Source organism: Oryza glaberrima, chromosome 5, assembly GCF_000147395.1.
Source record: "Oryza glaberrima chromosome 5, OglaRS2, whole genome shotgun sequence".
NCBI lineage: Eukaryota > Viridiplantae > Streptophyta > Magnoliopsida > Poales > Poaceae > Oryza > Oryza glaberrima.
In genome coordinates this window covers 14446514-14462985 of record NC_068330.1, presented here as the reverse complement: position 1 = coordinate 14462985, position 16472 = coordinate 14446514, and the positions used below count along the sequence as shown (strand labels likewise).

The following is a 16472-nucleotide window of genomic DNA, read 5'->3' as shown; positions in this document are numbered from 1 at the left end:
AAGATAGATCATGCGTTTGACTCTAGTACAAGTGTAGTGCCGCTACCGAATTCTCGCTGTCCTCCTCGCAGCCATTTTTATACGCCAACCTCCTCTTCTCTTCTCTTCTCCAAGAAACCACAGCCAGGCTAGCTTAGCGCGCGCCATGGCCGGAGGAGACGGCGCCACCTACAAGGGCGGCATCAAGGCCTACTGGAAGCGCCGGGGCTACGGCCGGCTCGACCCCGCCTCCTCCGCGCACCGCCGCCCGCGCCTCCCCACCGCGGAGCTCGGCGACGGCCGCGGCGCGGCAGGAGGAGCGGGGCGGTGGCGGCGAGGGTGGCGAGTGCGCCGCCGCGGGCTCGGGCGGCGGATCCTGCGGGCGCTCTCGCCGCGGCGGCTGCTGGCGCGCCTCCGCGACGCGTACGTGCGGGGCATGCTCCGCCTCGCGTCCTCCGCCGCCGTCGCCGGCGGCGGCTCCGCTCTGTACGGCGGCCCCGCCGGCGGCGCCGACCCCTTCGGGCGGCCGCGGCCGCTCAGGGAGTACGACGAGAAGGCGCTGGTGGAGATCTACCGGTCCATCCTCGCGCGCGGTGGCGGCGGCGGCGGCGGGGTCGTCCCCGTCGCCGGCGACGCCGCCGCGGTGGTCGCCGTGGCGCGGCTGCCCACGGTGGCGGGAGCGTGACCGCCGCCGGATTTGGCGCGAATCCGAAGCTTTGTCACGCTCTTTTTTTTTTCTTTTTTCTTCCCTTTTTCCCCTCTTAATTTCTCTCATGCAAGACTTGTGATCCAGAATTTTCGTACTGCTGTCCTAATCGTGTCTGTTAATTAATCTTCTTTAAATCTGGGGGCTGCAATTTTGCAGTGTATTATTCGCACGTCTAATTATGCGATACTGGGTTAAATTAATCTTCTTAACGGACAGCGATTAATTGAGTTCAAGAACGAGTAAAAGTGTAAATTTACTTGTATGTTTTACTCATCGATACAAAGACTTCGAAGAAATCATTTTAATTATACTTGCGGTAGAACATCCTAGTATAGATATCCGCGATGTCCATAGCACACGCACTACGGCACTACAATCCTAATAGTGTAATCCATTTTTTAGAAAATTGAGGTTTTAGCGGCCGCATCCGTTAATCATTTCGACTAAATTATGTGCATGACATTGTTTTTTTTTTTGGGGGGTGTGAACATGATCTTAAAATACAATTAGAGGCTTATAGGAATCTAGAGATATTGATGGTTGTGACAAATTTTATTTATTTGAATAGAACCCCTTCTCCCTCTCACAAGTCACACCTCCACCTCCATTATGAACACTAGAGGACTATTAGAGGTAGAGGAGCACATCACAATAATAGCAAAAGATGGAGTTGCAAACTGGAAGATGATAATGCTAGTGAAACAAACTACTCAGGTACTCGCAGCTATTACAATTTAGAAAAAAAGGTTCATCACTTATCCTCTCTAATGATGCTTTGTAATTACAGGTCAACTCAACGTTTCTACACTCTACACTGTAGAAGTACGTAAGGCCTGACGAGGACTTCTCAGGTTTATTTTACGGATTAAGTATAATACTCCCTCCGTCCCATAATATAAGGGATTTTGAATGGATACGACACTTTCTAGACTATGAATCTAAATAGGCTCTCTGTCCAGATTTATAGTTCTAGAAAGTGTCACATCCTCTAAAATCTCTTATATTATAGGACGGAGGCAATATTTGTTCATGATATTTGTGGCACCCGGTTACACTTACTGTGGGCACTGCTCTTAAATAATCGTCATGACATTCTCACTTCTCTCACTGGAACGATGTGTACATATGCTAAAACAAGTGGAAAATTGCTTGTGTCACAAAGTCTATTAGCCATTGGTTGCTAATGTCTATTAGCTCATTTAAATTAGAAAAAATATAGACGACTGTTGATAAATGATCTACTTGTGTATAGAAATAAATCAAATATTATATATATTACAAACCTAATAAAGCTAATCAAGAAATGTTGCTATAGAAAGGTTTGGAGCAATACTTTTGAAAGTGTTCAAGAAATGTTATCCTCACGTCGCATTATTTTATCATTTCCGGTGGAAACTGAGAGAGAAATATTGGTTAAAGACAAGTTTTCTCATGAACCCACTTGTCAATATCACATATCCTCTCTTTCTCTCTTCCTCTTCTTCCTCATGCTGTTGCCTTCTCTCTCTTATCTCTCTCTTCCTCTTCCTCTTCCTCTTCCTCTTCCTCTTCCCCTTCAGTCAGGAGCGAGGCATCGCCGATGAGCAGCGATGGGGGCAGAGGGGATTGCGGCAATGAGCGACGATGGTTAAGGGAGCGAAGGGAGCCGACAACCCGTCCTCACCTCCTCCATCGCCACGCCCTCCACTCATCTTCTTCCGCGTCATTGGATCACGCACCCGCTTGCTGGCTTCGTCGCCAAGAACTGCAAGCGCATGGGGGAAGGTGTGTCCCAGCTGTCTTCGTGCTCCTCTTCCACGAACGCCTGCAGCCGCCGGAGGAAGGGGGTGAATGGGACTTCTTCTTTTGTTCGTTGGCCTCACCACGTCTCCCACCAGCTCATCGGCCTCTCCGCCGTTGACATCCTCTCCCGCGTCCACTGTCTCCTCTGTTGCCACCGCCGCTGTCGCCGTTTGGTCAAAAAGCTGGCCCCCCAAACCCATCCTTTGCTGCTCAGTATTGTGCTGGAGCAGGAAGAAGACACAGTCACTAGGAGCACATTTGTACTTTTCACAGTTTCTCTCTTCATTTGCACTAAATATAATAAAATAATAGGTCCGATGTTCAATAGCTAATTACCAAGTTTCATCTGTGTCCACGAGAATGTACACGTTCTTTGGGTGGCCGTGTCTCGTAGCAAAGGCCACATTAGAATGTACTATAGCAAATTTTGCCTTATTGTTACTATGCATGGGAAAAATCTATGGGTGTTCGTTAAAAAAAAAAGGGAAATCACCGTGTAGCCCAATCTGGCCCATAAGCTTTTACAAGGCGGAATAAGTCTATATTGCCTCCCTCAACTCTTGCCTTGAATCGTCCCCCTCAACCGCAATACCGGGTATAACGCCTCCTCTATGTTTGAAAACCAGAGCAAATTGGCTCCCTTGGCTGCTTAGATAGCGATTTCATCATACATGGCACTTATAGGATCCACATGTCAGTCAGAAAAAATAAAAAAAATAATAATCCTACATGTCAGCCATTCTAATCTTAATTATTTTTCTTTTCCCTCATCTCTCTCCCCCTTTCCCTCTCTCCCGTCCTCTCTCAATCTCCGACGAGGCGACGACGACCCGTCTGCCCATCCGTCCGCTCCTTCCTCGGCTGGAGCCAGCAGTTCAGTTGTTCGGCTGCCGCCACCCCTGTTGCCAGGCTCCCTACGAAGGCCACGAGCCTGTTGGAACAAATCATGACTTGCATATGTCTTTGGGTTTTGCATTAGTTGCATGTAGAGAGGAACGTGATATGTTCATGTATCTTGTAAGTGATGTGTATGTGTGCATCACGTAGGTTCCATGTTTGCATGTAGAATCAGTCAGTGCTAGTGAATGGCAGCTGCGTGTGTTGCAGCACAACTAGCAACTAAACAGGTTAGGTGAATAACAAGATTAGCGGCAAGTTAGTTAGGAGCATGCAGGATTAGTGGAGCACGTTGTGGCGTGGCTCGCGGTCAGCTCGGAGGAGCGAATCTTGGCGTAAGATGCGCAGTTCGTTGTATGAGTGAGTGGCTCGTAGTCGTGCGTGCGACCCGGCCGGGCTGTTAGCTATGTGCATGTACGGGAGGCTATATAAGCCGTGTAATCATCAGTTAGTTTTAGCAGATCAGCAATATCAGAGAAGCCAGCAAAGGCGTGCGTCGCCGACGGAATCTGTTGTGTGTGTGTCCACCCAATTTGCTGCTCGTGTGTGTTCTCCCGTGAGTTTGTTGCTTACGTGAGTTTGTGATTTTCTTGGGCCAAAGCTAACAGAGCCCACGACAGCGCCTGGGGCGAGGGACGACAGCACGCGGAAGGCCTCCTGTAGCCCGTTGACCTCGCGCCTCCTGGTCATCGACGCCGCCCAAGGCACCATGCCCACTGGATTTGTGCGTGACGAGGCCAAGGGAGGCAAATCTGGTGGCGTCGCGCCCCTCCGCCGCCCGGCGGCACATGTCCCGTGCTCCTTCACCGCTAGGAGTGCTTCGAGCAAGAAGGGGGTGGAGGAGTGCTCGCGACAAGAAGTCTACGAAAAGGCACCGACACCGGCGAGAGGTGGCAAGAAGTGCTGTAACGCATGTCTTTCAGGCTCTCATCACTCACCTCTCGTCTCGCTAGCAATGTCACACCAAATCCTCAACACCTCAGCACACATTCACCACCGCGCCCTGCATCGGCGACTTGCTAGTCACGGCCAAGCCTTCCAGGATGTTAGCAGGGAAAATCACCATTGGCCTCTTCGGCGACGAGGTCCCCGCCGGTGCGTCCCGGCTCCTGTCGCTTGGTGTCGGCTAGTTAAGATAGTGTGGGGCTACATGCAAGCAGGACGGTGTGGTGTCACACCCGGCCATCCCGGCGCTGACCGACCGGCTAGCGGCGTAGATGGACGCCGCACGCGCGCGCAATGCGATGGGGACAGGAGTGGCGTCCACCCAACTCCCACGGCATATGGTGACGGCCGGCGAGGTAGCGGCGGCTGAACAACTGAGCTTCTAGCTTCCGTCGAGGAAGAAGCGACCAAACGGGAGAGGGAGAGAGAGAGAGAGGAGGAAGAGAGAAGCGAGGAAAAAGAAAAAAACAAATAAGTGCCACGAAGGACATGTGGGGTTATTTTTTTTCTTTTCACTGACATGCGGGTCCCCTAAGTGCCACATAGGATAAAACCGCTATCAAACAGCCGAGGGACTCAATCTGCTCTGGTTTTTAAAGATGGAGGAGACGTTATACCCGGTATTGCGATTGAGGGAGGTTATTTAATCAGGGGCAAGAGTTGAGGGAGGCAATTTATACTTATTCCTTACAAGGCAGGGTCCGACATTTCCAGCCCAAAAGAATCGGGCCCATTTATTCGGCCCAATCTGGCCCATGCTCGGGGCCTAGTTTTTCCAGGTAAAGTTGACCAAAAGTCTTCACCTAGTCGTCGTCTTCCCTCGGCCGGCCTGACCATGAAAATAAACGCTACCCAACGACTCCGCAGTCACCTCACCACACGTCGATGGACACGGCGCACCGGTGAACCCCCTCGGCCCCACCAACCACCACCACCATCAACATCCTACCTTACCTCTCTCTGGCAACCGGGTCCCACCTAAGGTCCACGCTACACCCGGTCCACCAACACCCGTGGGCCCCACCGCTCGCTCGTCGTCGCACCGACCCCAACCGAAGCGGTAACAAAGCCAACGTCCCACCACCACCACACGCGCGCGCTCGCACAGACACACACACAGCACAGCGGAGAAAAAGAGAGAGAGAGAGAAAGGAAAAATCGGCACCACCGCGAAAGGGGGAAAAGGGGGGAAGGAAGCGAGGCGAGGCTAGGGTTTCGATTCGATCCCGCCGCCGCCATGGACGCCGGTGATGCGTGGGGCCGCTCCTCCTCCTCATCCTCCTCCGCCGCCGCCGCCGCCAGGCGCCTGCAGGCGCGCTACGGTAAGCTCACACGACGACGGGTCGGCTTTCTCTCGATCCATCGGTCGATCTCCCCAGCTGTTGGATTGCCATGGGCTGCGATTTGATGCGTGGGTGGTGGTGGTGGATGTGTGTGGGTGTTGGCTCAGATCTGTACATGGGGTTCGACGACGCGGACGCGGCGGGCGTGGAGGAGGTGGAGGCGCGCGGCGGCGGGGAGGCGTACAACTGCCCCTTCTGCGGCGAGGACTTCGACTTCGTCGCCTTCTGCTGCCACGTCGACGACGAGCACGCCGTCGAGGCCAAGAGCGGGGTATATGCCACATCCTCCCATCTGACACCGATTGTAACCGTCAGTATCAGATTGTTGTGTTTGTGATTGGTTGGATACTTGGACCGGGCCTTGGTTTCGGAAATGTGCAATTCGTAGGCACGCGTGCAAATTTTTTTTTTTTAGAACAGGATGCCTCCGCAGGTATCAACAGATTTCAACTGTGACGAACCAAGACCAGCGAAAGCTTGCAGGTTTTAGGAGTTGGAATTTTGGACTTTTTGGTTGGAGTTATAGGATTGGTTGTTTTGGGGTTTGGGTAGGTGTCTTCGTTTGCTTGATTGGAGAAAAATAATTCGTAGTGGCTATCCATGTCGGGGAGAATGATTGATTTTAATTTTGGGGGGTTTAGTTGGGGACTTGAGTTTTTTCTGTCTTTTGGGGGGAGTTTGGGACTGGCGGAAAACATTTCTTGTGTTGTTCATGCTAGTCATTAGCCTATTACACTCTACTGTAGTTTTTATTTATTTTCTTTCTTGTTCTTTGTATCTGATGAAATATGTTCTCTCAGCTTTCTTTATTTTTTGTAAATCTGTGGTCATTTTGCAGCTATTAAGATCCCAGCTCTATTCTCTCCAGATTGTAAAGCACATCAGCACTTGTTTCTCTTGAAAGTGAAACATCCATACCAAACTGACAATATTACATATTTTCATTTCAATCTAACAATATTACATATTTTCATTCAATCTAACAATATGATGATTGTTCTTGGCTTGGTGGTTAGGATTATTATTTGTCTATGGAAGAAAAGAGTGGTACTAACTAGTGATCACTTTATGTTTTGTGATTGGGACTTGTTCATGATTAATAGTGGGATTCAGTACAACTTATTACAATATCCTTTATGAACTAGTTCACCAGTTCCCTTGCTTCGATCACAAAAATGGGCATAACTTTTCTTTGTTTTGTCTTAGGTGGTGAAGCTCATTGAAATTGCAGGAATTTTCATGTTTTATTGCTTTCGTAGGATCGTTTACATTATATTTGGATTTGTGAGATACACCCTTTGATTAATATTTGAAATTATGATGGTGCTTGGATACGAGGGAAGGAAGTTTAGATGGTTACTGGTATTGTTTTATCTGGTGCTGGTTTAGGAAATTCTCTTTTATCTATTTCTATTTTCTAAGATGTTTTTCTCAGATATTGGTTGTTAGTTCTGACCATCTTTTGTAAATAAAAATAACAGCTTTTGTCTGTTGTATCAGAATACCTGTATAATTAGTGTTGATATTGGCATCTTTGTGGTACTATGTAAATATTGGGTAGCTGCCAAGCTGGATAGTTTCTGGGTATGTATTAGTAACGTTGGATTTGTGACATTTTATTTGGTGGTGATGTACTTTGGTCTATCTTTTTGTGATGCTATTATTTGTGCCTCATCTATATAACCATGCCTGAGAGCTTTCTTGATATATTCAAGTCAGTTTATGAATTGAAATTTTCAATGTTAGCCTTTTCATGAAAGATGTGACATGGGTGTGATTCATAACTGTTTAATGCGTATATTTTAGTTGTCTTGAATTGAATTGAATTTCGATTCTTCCATCTTTGTTTAGGTATATTGTTAGACTCTTTGAAACATAATAAAACTAAATTATTCACTGTGTGCTTCTGAATGATTAAACTTTTTGTATAATCATATGCAATTGCCCTTGAATAGGCATTATTTGTCTTTATGTTAGATCCAATCAGGGATCGCTATATGTTACTAATAGAAATTATTTATCTCAATATTAGGAGGCAACTAACAAATCATTTTCAAATTCAAAGCAGAAATGCCTTCAATTGAGTTGGCGGTTCTAGCCACAATGGGCAAACATGAGACATCTTACAACATATTGCACGTGAATAATAGTGAATAGGATCATGCGGTACTGTAGCTCATACTTCAACATAAATTGGTTTATTATATAGAGAGAGTGTTATGTTGATCTTATTGTTAACCTTGAGATTAAATTGTTAGATTCTACATAAGGAAAGGCAGCATGTAATTTGGATCAACTTAGAATGTAATGTCTTTCTCTCCTAATGTTTTCTATTATCCCAGTCTACAGTATCCTCTCTATCTGAAAATACCCCCCCTTCAGCCATATTGTCCTGGCCCTCTTATGTGCATTGTTAAGCCCTTCTATTTATAAGAAAGTGTTTGATTTCATATCTTTTTCTTTATTTAGTTGGCATAGCTTAAGTATTGTTGTACTATGCTAGGTCTCAATATTCACATATAGCTAGTGTTTGTGGCAAAACTAACCTTGACCAACTATATCATGATAGAAATCTTACATTATTGTGGTGACATGAATCCATACCTTTCCTTAGGCCTGTCTGTACGTGAGAGCATTTTCTACTTTGTGTTATACAAGGATTGTCTAGTTCCTTTGGTGTACTTAAATACTTGCCTATTTGTTACTGGAGAAAAGATGATGTGCTCATGGCAATCTCCCAAGTCCCAATCATTGGTGCTGCAAATCCTTCTTCTCCATTTTATTCCATTCTTTTCTTTATCCAGAAGACTGATTGGAAAAAAACAACCCATGCTCAAGCAAGCCAAGCATGTCCATAAAGCATTTAGCTTAGGGTTTCCTATTGATCAAATTCGTTAAGACCCTATTGTATTTGAAATTTCCTGTGGAGAAAACAGTCTCAAGTTGTGAATTCCTTCTGGAATATTTTTAATAGGGTGTGTTATGCTGGGTTACCTGGAATATGTACTGAATGCTGGAAAGAGGTATCCAAAAGAATGAAAGAGAATTAGTGCCTGCTTACGTTAGCAGTCATGATTACTGCTTAATGATATTTCCTACTTAGTTGCTTCTTTTATCATCACATAGGACTAGTTAGAAACTGTCTTATCTATTTGAACTTTGCCTGCATAAGAGATATTATAGCATTAAAATGATTTAATGGGAGCACTTATGGAACTTGATTAATTGCCCTTTCAGGTATGTCCCATCTGTGCTACAAGGGTTGGAGTGGACTTGATAGGTCACTTGACAATGCAGCATGGAAGTTACTTTAAGATATCCTTTTTTCTTCTCTATAATGCTGGCAATGAACATATGCAATTTTACATTTTTACATCATATTCAGTTGAAGATACATGGCATTATTGGTACTTGGGAAAACAACTGCACATGGCTTTCCTTAATGAATAATACATGCAACGCAGGCGAAGAGTCCGAAAAATATCTTCAGGGTCCCATTCTTTGTTGTCTTTGTTGAGAAAGGACTTAAGAGATGGCAGTCTGCAGTCCTTTCTTGGTGGATCATCCTATGTATCTAATCCTCCTGCTGCTGCACCAGATCCATTTTTGTCATCTTTAATTTGTAGTTTGCCTGTGGCTGAACCATCAAAAGATTTACATTCCGACTCATCTGACAATAACTTTTTGCTAAATAAATTCCCAGATGACAAGACTGCAGAGAGGTATGTCACCTCAAGCTTTGCTCTTTCTGCCGCCTCACTCCGCTCCCTCTTTGCCACAATACCACTGTATCTGGTCAGTGGATGATAGTTTTGATGTTTTATTCAGTTTTTATTTTATATTGTTGCCCTTGTGCATACTTAATTATGCTGCTGTCGTGTTACGTTACTGGGCTAGTACTATTGTTTTTGTTGCTCAAGAAACCATGCTTCTAGAAAATTGTCAGAAACTAATGAATATAAAGCTAACTAGGCGCTTTAAGATATTTAATATAACATCCTGCACAATCTGCACGGCTGAGTGAGTTCCCATTGTGTCCATGCTTTTTATTGAGATCTCTGAACCATCAAAAGAACAAATTCCATTGCTGACAATTGGTTGATTGCATTGTCACTTAGCACCTCACATGGTTTAAGGAGAACACAAATTCTTAGATGTGCCATGAGAATTTTAGTTGAACCTTCAGAAATGATTTTTTTTTTTTGCTGCAGCTTAATGTCCTATTAGATAGCCATAGATGATTATTCACTGTCAAATGTTGATTAAATATCTGTGATAATTTTTCAGAGCTGAACCATCTCTGTCGGAGAAGGATCAGAAGGAGAGGGCTCAAAGGAGTAAATTTGTCCGTGGGCTTGTGCTCTCGACGATATTTGAGGATGATAACTTGTAAGGGAGGTTATCAACCTTAATATAGCGACGGCATGGCATGGTCAAGGAACAGAAAATACAGGAGAACAATCTATGCAATGCAGCAATGTTCATGCCGTCGCTAATGCTGCTTCCAGCCTTCAAGGCCAACTGGGGGCCACCCATCATGTTTATGTATGCACGTACGTACAATGTATGTCTGCCTTCCTGCATTTACCGAGAGGGCAACAGGAACCAGCTGAGTAGAGGAGAAAGGTGTTTGTGTCCCAACCTTCCACGTCGAATAAATGAGGACATTGTGTTCCTTGAGTGGCTTTGTGCATATATGAAGAGAGGAGAGCTACTCGCAATGTATTAGGTTCTCTCTATTTTATTTGATCAATGTAATGTAATAATAGGAAGTGTTGTACAACTGTATTGTAATCCCAATGGTATGTGATACTGCTTTGTTTTGTATTTATTGAATAGCCAGTGTGGCCAATTGATCTAGTACTACATGCCAAGAGAGCTAGAGAAAAAAAAGCTAGCGAATGCACACAACTGTTACGGCTGGAAGGCTAGACGATTTCTTTGCCTCCAGCTTCACTGCTACCTCTCCTGAAGAGTGCACATGCCATCTCTTCCTCAATCCCCTCTGGTATGAATTGGTTAGGACTAGTAAGTAATGGGTTCATATCCTCTTCCATAACCTCTTCCATAATGTTACTACCGTTATCAAGATGGACCATAATGGTGGAAATAAGGTATGTCTCCATACCCTATGTCCACAATGTTTAAGGCAAGAATATATGTTAAGATGGGTCCCACATTTATGTAAACAAATTCTACTTCAAGGTAGGTCCCACCATACCATAATCTATTCTCATCCTCTTTAATGTGTATCTGTGTTTTATCTCATTATTTTATTTCTTAAGGTTGAGCCATAAACTTATGGTTATTTTTAGCATTTATGTCTTATGACTAAAGCACATAATGTATATGACTAGTCATAAGGTCTTATGGCTCATTCTTATGGCACATTGTGGATGCCCTTATGTGTGGGGTAATAGAAGGGTGAGACCCATATACTAGTAACCGTAATGGTAGTTGATATTATGGTAGAGGATACACACTCATAAACAGTAGCTCAATTGTCACTATCCTACTTCTTTTACGATTAAAGTAGAGGGTTTGTCGTTTGGGTTAACATGATTGAAGTTAGTGTTTCTCATATTTAACAGTAAATTCTATAGAAATTATTCGCTAAGTCGGATGAAGCTCACATCAAAATCTATGGCTCAACAATAAACCTCTCAACTTTGTGTTTTCATTATGGCAGTTAAAGAGGATAACCGGTCTATCAAGCGGTATGCACGTCAATAGAGGCCCTAGAATATAATCGTCATGGTAATGCCTCAGTTTCATATCAATCACATCTTTTGTTGTTGTATGGTTTCACTAGGAGTTTATTTCCTTTGTTAAATAGTAAGGGTCTGTTTAGTTCGCGAAAAGAAAATTTTTGGGTGTTACATCGGATGTTTGACCGGATGTCGGAAGGGCTTTTCGGACACGAATGAAAAAACTAATTTCATAACTCGCCTGGAAACCGCGAGACGAATCTTTTGAGCCTAATTAATCCGTCATTAGCACATGTGGGTTACTGTAGCACTTATGGCTAATCATGGTCTAATTAGACTCAAAAGATTCGTCTCGCGATTTCCTCCCTAACTATGCAATTAGTTTTTTATTTATATTTAATGCTTCATGCATTTGTCCAAAGATTCGATGTGATGTTTTTGAGAAAAATTTTTGGAGACTAAACGGAGCCTGATTGTATTTTAAGAATATATCATAAATAGATAAACTAACTTATTTGATTCTATATCTTTATAAGCTAATGGTTATCCACTTAACTAATATCACAAATATTGGTTTACTTAAACGGGAGCGTATCCTATGCACACAGGCCCTCATATGTACACACCGTGTACACCAACTAAAAATTATCACAAAAAATTCTAGGAAAATTCATACATATACTTTCAATAGTATTACATCTACGTGCAAAGTCGCATCTTCAAATTCATTCTACATAGAGAATAACAAAAAAGATAAAATTCTGACAAAATTGCAACCTTAAAACTGTCAGATTTTTTGTTTTTTTTGTTACGGCTAAAATATAATGAATTTGACGTTAAGACTTTAACCCTAGGTGTAATACAATTGAAAGTATGTGTATGATTTTTTCTAGATTTTTTGGTGACATTTTTTAGTTGGTGTGCACGTGTGTATACGTGAGGGCCTGTGTGCATAGGATATGTTGCCTACTTAAACACCGTGGGATTGCTGGAGAGGTAGGGGAGCCACGTCAGATGTCGCTTTTGCAAAAAAGCCCCCGCAGTTTTGTTAATTACGCATTGGTTCCCGCTGCTATCCACCGTCGTCGTCCGTTGGATCTCGCCTAACGTCGATCTGACCGTCCACGCGTCCAATTGTGCCCACCCTTCCTCAGCCGTGCGATCGTCGGTTCGGGAATGAACGGCATAGATGTCGCCACGCCGCACCAAAACCCTAGCCGCCCTCCTCCTCCTCTTCTCACCTGCGTAGCGCCGCCACCCCGCCTCACGCATGGACGCACCGCCTCCGCCTCGACCTCCTCCTCCCCTATGCGCGCCGTCGCCATGGCTGCCGCTACCCATCCTCACCCGCATGCCTTCTCACCCTCCCCCAGCTATCTTCGCCACGCCGCCGCTGCCGCCGCCGCCGCCGCCGCCGCTGCCGCCGTTGCAACGACGACGAAGACGACCTATACGACGACGGCGAGGACATGCGATGGGAGTCCATGTTCCAAGATCTCAAGCCCACATAGGAGACAGCTAGCTTAGCTGTATGCGTCGTGCCCATCAATGGCGAGCTCCAAGCATGCAACAATGCCTGCCCAATCTGTGTCCGGAGGAAGAAGAAAAGAAAGGTGCGTACATGTAAATCCACATTCACTGTGGTCACTGGCTCACTGTCATTACTACACTACTTACTGTTTGTATGGTCGCTGCTGCTACTCTATTTTGTAACTGTACATGTGTAGAGATCGAGACAAGAAGATGAAGCTTACTGTTTGTATGCTCGCTGCTACTACTATATTTTGTAACTGTATATGTGTAGAGATCGAGGCAAGAAGATGAAGCTTGTGTGTGTTTTGTAACTGTTTTTACCATGTTCTTTCTTTGAGCTGGAAATTATAATTGATTCTGGTAACATTTTGTCCTTCTGTTTTTACCATGTTCTTTCATTGTTGCTCGCTATTTTTGTACACATGATGATAATACATATGCATCCATGGTATTCTTTGCGGATGATCTTACGATGGCAATGGTTCTCACGAAAGATTAAACCTGACAATCTTGGCATACTATCACATCGAACCTTTCAATTTGGCCACTCTGGAGGTACCATTCTTTTATTCTCCATTTTTTGGCTTAATTTCTTGATATGTATGTAACAGCAAGTATTTACCCTTTTTATTGACTTAATTTCTTAGTCTCTATGTGGTAGCAAGCCTATTCCAGGTCTATGGATTATACATTAACAGTTCTTCCTAGCTTCGGCTTATATCAATTTATTTTTCAGCATGTACTGGCTTCAATGCCTAAATATATAGGGATCTTTGGAGTTGTGGATGCGCTTTTGTTGTTTTCTACCAGCTGATGTACTGTGTGGTTGTGTGATTGCTCATCAAGATTATTTAAGTTCAGTTCCATGCTAGCATCTGTTGTTCATCATATTAGTTAGCTTTTGTTTAGTGTTCGATCTATTGAATGACCTCTGTTGCCTTCCATTTTCTTAATCCCTTGCCACTATTGTCGTTGGCAGAATGACATAGAGCATTTGCATCGATGATGTTCGTTATGGACAATCTTACATTGGTGATGTTGATACATATGGCATAGAAGACTCTGAAAACGTGGCAATCTCAATATATTATAACATCATACCTTTGAATCTGGCCATCCTATAGGAGTATAGGTACTGTTAGTTTCTATCTCCTTTTTGTTTCACTTAAATTCTTGATTTCTATACGCATTCGGAGATAGCAACCTTAGTTATTCTAGGTTCATAGAAGAAGGAATTCGCTCTAGCCTTTACTTAAGATTGGTTTTTGAAGATATTAACCTGATATGCTCGGCTATTTCTTTATGACAAAGGCTACAATATTAATGTGATCTCCCTTACCATATAGTCATATGCTTTTATATGACTCAAGCATTTTCGATGATGCTGACTGTAATAGTACAGATACTGATATTAGAATTTTCTCCAATGTTTCATTTTTCTAATTCTTTATCTCATCGAATGATTACTTTATGCATTGCTAATAGTTGACATGTACAGCTCAATGCAATGCAAGAAAACAAAAGCAGTACTTGCTGCTCTTCTCATGCAAATATGGTGTAATAGCTTCCTACATGAGGTAATGGTCTGAATCCCAATGTGGAGAAATACAACTTTTTCTTCACTTTTTGTTTGCGTAGATCAATTTGAACTTATTTCCATAAGTGAGACAGTTACTTATATTCCATGCTAGCTAGGTGATCTACAATGGGGAGTTTTCTTCTTTGAGTAAGGAGAGTATCTGTACCTTTTTTCTCCCAAGTTTTCTTTAAAAGTTTTTTTTTAAAAAAAAACTCTAAAATGGCTGTATGTTCTGAAAAAAATCAGACTAAATCATTAGCTCAAAATAATCCACATGCTCTGTATTATGGCTAATATCTTTGTCAGATCAAACCTATAGATTTTACAATTCACCTTATAGTCAGGGAATGCAAATGAACAACCAAATTAAATTTTTCTCTTGGCAAATTTTCCATCTATGGTTGTTTGGATCGATCAAAGATTTCGAAACTGGTCAGAAATTTACTAGGTCAACATAGCTACATTGTTTAATGTCTTATTTCGCTAAATCAGTTCAATATATATGCAACAATATAACATTTTCTGATGTACTATCAATATATTCTATATATGCTCCTATAATAGTGTGATTGACTCTGTAGGTGTTTCACATCCAGCTAACCACAAAGGATCAATGCATAGGTTAACCCACAATTATTGCAGCCCTAGAAAGTATTGCTGAACTTTGCATCATGGAAAGAGTATATGTACCACACAAAATATCAATGCCTTGATTATATGTTGGCATTTGATTCAGTATAATTAATGTGATTCTACTTGAGTATTACTTTCGAACGTGGTGGGCAACTTTCTAAAATATCTACCTCATTTCAATTGAGTTACGATATGGCATTTTATTGTATATTCCAATATGGTGCACATGGAATTTTTTTCTTACAGGCAACATTGCTTATGTGATTTTTCTGCTCTAATGATTTCCTGCTTTTGGAATTTACTACTGATCTATCCTTTTGAATTGAGATTTTGCTTTCATGGACATGTTTATAAAGTGATGATTATATTTATTCATTATGGGTTCACTTGCCAGTATAATTTCATTAAGATACCATCTTTTGACCATGCAATGTTTTGTGCAACCCTTTTTGGAAGAGGAGGATATATATGCCATGTAGAACTTACATATTATTTTTTGCAAAGCAATTGCTATGTTAAAAGATTGCAACAATTGATGAAGAGAAGTATGCGATGATGTTGCAAATAAAGAACCACCTTTTTATGATTGTGGTTATAGCACCGTTTCAGTTCTCTGATCCACTCCATTGTATGTTTACATTATTTTGTTCATTGTATGGTTGCTAATTTTGCCGAAATGCACATGATTGTACAAATAGTTCATAGACAGATCAATCGGAGCAATTCATATTTGAATCTTTATGGAAATCCTGATGTATGTGCCAGTTTGTTTTCACTGAATGTTGACAACTATGTATATATCGAGCACGCAGCGTAGCGCGTGATTATTGCGAGTACTTATCATATACCAAGTGTAATCCTATCTTACTATAAAACTGTTGTCCACTAACTCATAAATCTTAACATGCAACCATACCACATCGTCATCCACTTGCAATAATTATATATTTAACCTTATGCAAGCATACAACATCATCTATAATTTATTTATTTAATTCTACAAATCAACATGCAAGTTATAGATGGCCATAAGGCCTGCCCGGCACGGCCCGACCCAAGCACGGCTAGGCACGACCCACCAGCCATCGGGCCAGCACGGCCCGGTAGGCACTTTGTGCCGGGCCATGCCGGCCCATGGGCTGCACCTCCAGCCCAGGCATGGCCCATCAGCAGTCGGGCCGTGCCGTGTCGGCCTGAAGGCACGGGTGGCCCATCGTGCTTTTTTTTCAATAAGTCTATTTTCCCTCCCTCCTCTTTGGGCTGTGATATACTACCTCCGTCCCAAAATAATTGCAATTCTATGTTGTTTAGCATATATTAAGGTTTGAGAAGAAAGACTATGGTGCCCCTCATTAAATGGTGTT

General features: G+C 43.1%; 2 protein-coding genes and 1 long non-coding RNA gene across 4 annotated transcripts; all 3 read left to right on the top strand.

The window, feature by feature from the left end:
• On the top strand, positions 1-884 carry LOC127774792 (uncharacterized). The gene has a single exon (XM_052301084.1). It carries the CDS (start codon positions 146-148, stop codon positions 662-664), a length of 519 nt encoding a protein of 172 aa, XP_052157044.1. The 5' UTR covers positions 1-145; the 3' UTR covers positions 665-884.
• A 4502-nt stretch (positions 885-5386) lies between these two features.
• LOC127773909 (protein DEHYDRATION-INDUCED 19 homolog 2) lies at positions 5387-10482 on the top strand. Of its 2 annotated transcripts, none has more exons than XM_052300143.1 (5): positions 5387-5634; positions 5763-5926; positions 8893-8972; positions 9111-9450; positions 9943-10482. In XM_052300143.1, exons 1-5 carry the CDS (start codon positions 5550-5552, stop codon positions 9946-9948), a joined length of 675 nt encoding a protein of 224 aa, XP_052156103.1. In that variant the 5' UTR covers positions 5387-5549; the 3' UTR covers positions 9949-10482. The 2 variants fall into 2 exon arrangements, with proteins under 2 accessions (XP_052156103.1, XP_052156102.1); XM_052300142.1 differs by having other exon boundaries at positions 5388-5634; positions 9111-9377.
• Positions 10483-12616: 2134 nt separating this feature from the next.
• Positions 12617-15855, top strand: LOC127772759 (uncharacterized). The gene is made up of 4 exons (XR_008017463.1): positions 12617-13451; positions 13876-14028; positions 14395-14473; positions 15057-15855. It is a non-coding gene; the product is annotated as an uncharacterized LOC127772759 (long non-coding RNA).
• The last annotated feature ends 617 nt before the right edge of the window (positions 15856-16472 follow it).